The 5,054-nt window shown below is 32.6% G+C and overlaps 1 protein-coding gene across 1 annotated transcript; it reads left to right on the plus strand.

Annotated features, from left to right (window-relative positions):
* Window positions 1-3,519: 3,519 nt before the first annotated feature.
* Window positions 3,520-4,375, plus strand: HELRODRAFT_181990 (hypothetical protein; the record flags this gene model as incomplete). The annotated part of the gene is made up of 2 exons (XM_009031755.1): window positions 3,520-3,948; window positions 4,259-4,375. 2 exons carry the CDS (start codon window positions 3,520-3,522, stop codon window positions 4,373-4,375), a joined length of 546 nt encoding a protein of 181 aa, XP_009030003.1.
* Between the last annotated feature and the right edge of the window lie 679 nt (window positions 4,376-5,054).

Below are 5,054 nucleotides of genomic sequence, written 5' to 3' on the forward strand. Positions count from 1 at the left end.
TCTCTAATAATAATATTAGTAACAATGGGAACAATTTTTTATTCAGCAATAAAAACAATGGAAATGACAGTACAAATAAAATAATAAAATAAAATAAAGTGTCAAATGCAATAAATAGAGTATTAATTAATCTGAGAAGCTCATCATTCGAATCGAGGGAGTACGACCAGAGTTAATTGTTTTAAAATTGATTAATTTCACATTTCTGTCGCAATAGATGGCGTAAGACGATGATATGGCAGAGTTTACAAGGTTATTGCAAAAATAATCAGTCCAAATAATATTTATTAGCGAAAGATTAAATGTTTTAAAGAGACCTAAAGTAGATATTTCAAATGTGTTTATTATTATTTTTAAATGTTTTAAGTCGTCCTTTAAGTTATTTTCCAAGCTATTCGAGTATTTAGATAGTTTGTAATCTTCAGAGTTGAAGAAGTTGGTCTCATGGCACTGGGCAGTGGAGGAATAGCCCCATCTGGGCAGGTCACGTTGGCATTTGCTGGCAGCTGTTCAATTAAACCTATCCGGACAAATCTGAACAGAACCTCTGGAAGGCTCATAACGTAACGTGACCGCGGGAATCTTATTGCTGATTGCTTTGACTATTGTACCATGACAACGGAGTGAGGTCAGTCGTGCAAATTCTGCATTCCTTTGTCGAAGCTTTGTCGCATTGAGTGTCGGTTTGATATCGCTCGAATCTGGGAGTTGGTTGTCAATCGTAATATAGTTGTTGAACTATATAATAATAATAATTATTATAATAATAATAATATTATTATTAATATTAATAATATTATTAATAATAATAATAACAATAGAAACTTGCAACTCATACGCCCTATTGAAAACTCTAATTGATGATCTTTTTGCAATTTTTATTCTTTGATTATTTTTTACCGTCGTTTTAATACCAAATTAAATGTCGAATCGCTAGCATTATTTTTTTCAAGGCGCCACTCAAATTTAAATGGTAATTTGCGAAATTGATTAATTTCGGTGAATTCAAAAGTTGTTTCGTTGGTTGGATGAGGAGCCAGATGTTCGGACGCGTGATACGGAGCAGAATTTTATTATTAATTCGTATAAAAAGTTGACATCAGTGAAAGTGATTGCATTGAATTAAATTTTTGTTTCTCTAATAATTCACGATAGTTGTAAAAAATAAAAAAAACTAAATAAATTAAAATTGAATAATTGATTTAAATAAAAATATTTTAAAATTTTGAGGCTTCAAAATCAAAGTCTAAAAAAATTTGCTAAAATTATTGTCTTTAAATGATTGCATGAAAAGTTTTTTTTGATGAAATGTTTGTATGTGAAAGTTTGTATGTGTACGTTTGTATGTGTATGTTTGTATGTGTATGTTTGTATGTGTATGTTTGTATGTGTATGTTTGTATGTGTATGTTTGTATGTGTATGTTTGTATGTGTATGTTTGTATGTGTATGTTTGTGTGTGGGTGTTTGTAAGTGAATATCTACACAGAAATGTTTGTTCTGTGAATGTGTGTACGCAAATATGTGTACATTGTATGTTATTGCTGGCTGGATCGTAGGTCATTACGTCAAATGTTAATTGATGACAATGAAGTGCATAAGAAGAATGAGGAGACGTTGAGTGTCATAAAATGCGTGTGTACGTGTGTGTATGTAGACATGTATGTGTGTGTGTGTGTGTGTGTTCATGTGTGTCTGTATTGATAGATATGTGTGTATATGTGTGTGTATGATTGGGTTGTGTACGTTGTGTGTGTTGTATGTTTGTGTGTGTGTATGTTTGTGTGCTGTACGTTGTGCGTTTGTGTTAGTGTGTGTTTGTGTTAGTGTGTGTTTGTGTGTGTGTGCGTGTGTGTGTGAGTGCGTGTGTGTGTGCGCGTTTCTAAAAAATATACAATTATGAAAATAAGCATAGTTAAACAAACATAATTTGAGCATGCTTGTATGTAATTGTATTTATAAATTTTTCACATCGTTAATTTACTCACATTATATTCCGTTGAATGTTTGGCATGTTAATGGCGGTTTGCGTGGCTGTTTAACTTATTATTATTTGGTTTTTAATTTCATTATTGAAAATAAAAATAATACTAATAATTTACTAATAACAATAATAATGATAATAATAATAATTATATTATTATTATTATTATTAAAAAATAAAAACAATATTGTTATTAACATTTTTTCGGCAAAGATGTTTACATTAATTAATTGCTGCTAATTTGAGAGCGTCAGTGACGTTCGTTGGCGAGGTCTTCTAGTGTGGTCCATCCATTCATTCGAATTTGTAGTTAAGCTGGTGTGGTGGTGTAGTCAAGCGGCTGGTGGTGGTTGTGGTGGTGGTTGTGGTGGTGGTTGTGGTGGTGGTGGGGTTTTATACTGGTTTACAAAATGGCGGCTGATTGATGAAGTCATTACCATAATCATTATGACCATCATCATCATCATCATCAAAATCATCACCAACATCATCATCAAAATCATTACCAACATCATCATCAACATCATCACACCATCATCACCAGTATCATTAAGACTACCACCATCATCACATCAACATCAACATCATGTAATAGTTGTTGTTATCAGTGGTGTAAGATACGGTCAAGAATTAACAAAGGATATCTTCAAGATGATGATCCTTTGTTAACAAAATGAACATTTCTATCACTTCATCATCGTCGTCATCATCACATCATCGTCGTCATCAACGTTCAAATTTGCATAATAAACGATCTACTCACTCGTGTTATTTCTTCACTAATGTAACATTTTATTAACATATTTGCAGAAATCAAAGTCGACAACAACCGATCCACAAGCGATCAACAGACAACAAACCACCACCACCAACATCAACAACAACAACAACACTAGCATCGACAACAAGCAACGACATTGCGAATTATCAACAACGACTTACAGACAAATGAGTTAATTGTCTGACTGCTTGCCGGCAGCACTAGATTCTTTATAAATCATTTTTAACAGCACATCAGACAGGATTAAAAATAACAATAAAACGTATATCCATACATTTGTAACACAGTAACATATCACAACGCTAACAAACAAACAAACGAACAAAAGAACGGACGAACGAACGAACGAACGAACAAACGAACAAACAAACTACATTAACAACAGCATTCACAATACGACTGTTACTGACCTCAGCAACTGATTGAACGCTAGCATTTATATTTTTTTCTCGTCGTTTTCACTTCGTTCACGAGACTTCATAACAAAACTCAATTCTGCTATTTGAGACTACCTTACTTAATACATTTAACTGTAAATACACACCTAACCCAATTATTACAAGTATAATTGTATAGAAGTTTTTTCTTCCGAAACTTGACATCTATTTGAAGTTTTTTACATTACTCTGTTTTTTTTTCACGAACTAGAGATTTTCAACTAAAAGAATGTTAAATGTAATTGTCCTGATATAAGATAACTCTGAGATAGATACATTTAGTTGTTGGTTATTTTTTGGTTGAAACTAATTCGAGAGATGGCATCTTCTAGAGGCAACCATCCGACAACAACCACAACAACATCAACTCCGTTCGACTTGCACAACGACAATCGTGCCACGCAACAACAAAAACATTACCAACAGAGACAAAACTTTTACCCATCTAACGATTTGTACTACAATTTCCACAACCACCACCAACACCAGTTTCAGCAGCAGCAGCAACAACAGCACCAACAACAACACTGCTACTACCCTCCTTACATGCCACACCTGAATTACCAACAACAACTTCACTACCAACAACAGTTTCTGCAACACCATCAACTCAAACAGCAACAGCAGCAGCAGCAACAACCTCACAACAATCAACAACTACACAAACAACAGCAACAACACAACAACCACAAACAACAACGTAGCAAGGACAAAGATGATTGCGACGACGAGGATAATCGTGATCAGGTCTGTGTGCTACATTTAATTTCTTACGATATGAATTCTAAAATCTTTTTTCAGTTTTGTTTTTTTGTAAATTTGATAAAATTTTTAAGCGATTTTCGCGGTTCTGAAATTTGGCAGAGTGAATTTTCGAGATAGCACATGACTATTTCTAGTTGCATTTCAACTTATTAATAACTACGTGTCATTTATAATATTGAGTTGCTTCGATTAATGGTTTGAAATAATGTTTAAAAAAGTTGAGTGACAAAATCTGCATTGAAGTTACTACAAAAGCTTCACAACAAACTGACCCACAATCACACCAACACAGACATATGATAGTTATTTCATCCCATCGGCAAACATTAACGGAGCCTACAGAGCCACCAAACCACAACCAGCGACTAACACTAACATTTATTCAAATATCTTTCAATGTATTCACTGAGCTAACAAAAGTTGTGCAAATTTTGAAGAAAAATTTCTCCCCTTCTTTAACTTATCCCAAACGGTAGACAAACAATTTCACTATTTGAATGGAATCAATAGGAGCTCAATGAATGAAGGCGTTCAGCGAATCAAGCCAGCTATATTTGCATGATCAGCTCTAACTTTAATTTTTATCTGTAGGTGTTCATTATTATTATTATAATTGTTATTGTTATAATAATAATAATAATAGTAATAATAATAATAATTATTATTATTATTATTATTATTATTATTGTTATTATTATTAATCATCATTTTTTATCCCCCGAGAAATTAAATTCATACATTACATAATTTCCTACCACTTCAAAGAATTTAAAGTCGTTGATCCATCTTGGCAGCTATTAAAACACGTCATAACGTAACACGCACTTCAATAAATCACCGTGCTGCGTTAAAACAACTGCTCAGCAGAGATTGAATTTAAACTGAGATTTAAATTTTTAAAGAGAAGAAATTCAAATTCAATCGCTTCATTTGAATGAATGAATGAGTTGACTTTGATCAAAAATTATTTGAATTTGTTATCAATTTTTATTTATTTACCGGAAGAATGTTCATCAATTCTGCTGAATGTAGTAAATTTCTTGAATGTTTGAGACTTGAAACAATTTCTAATGAGTTAAACATTTCCT

The sequence above is a fragment of the Helobdella robusta genome, assembly GCF_000326865.2.
Source record: "Helobdella robusta unplaced genomic scaffold HELROscaffold_78, whole genome shotgun sequence".
Lineage (NCBI taxonomy): Eukaryota > Metazoa > Annelida > Clitellata > Rhynchobdellida > Glossiphoniidae > Helobdella > Helobdella robusta.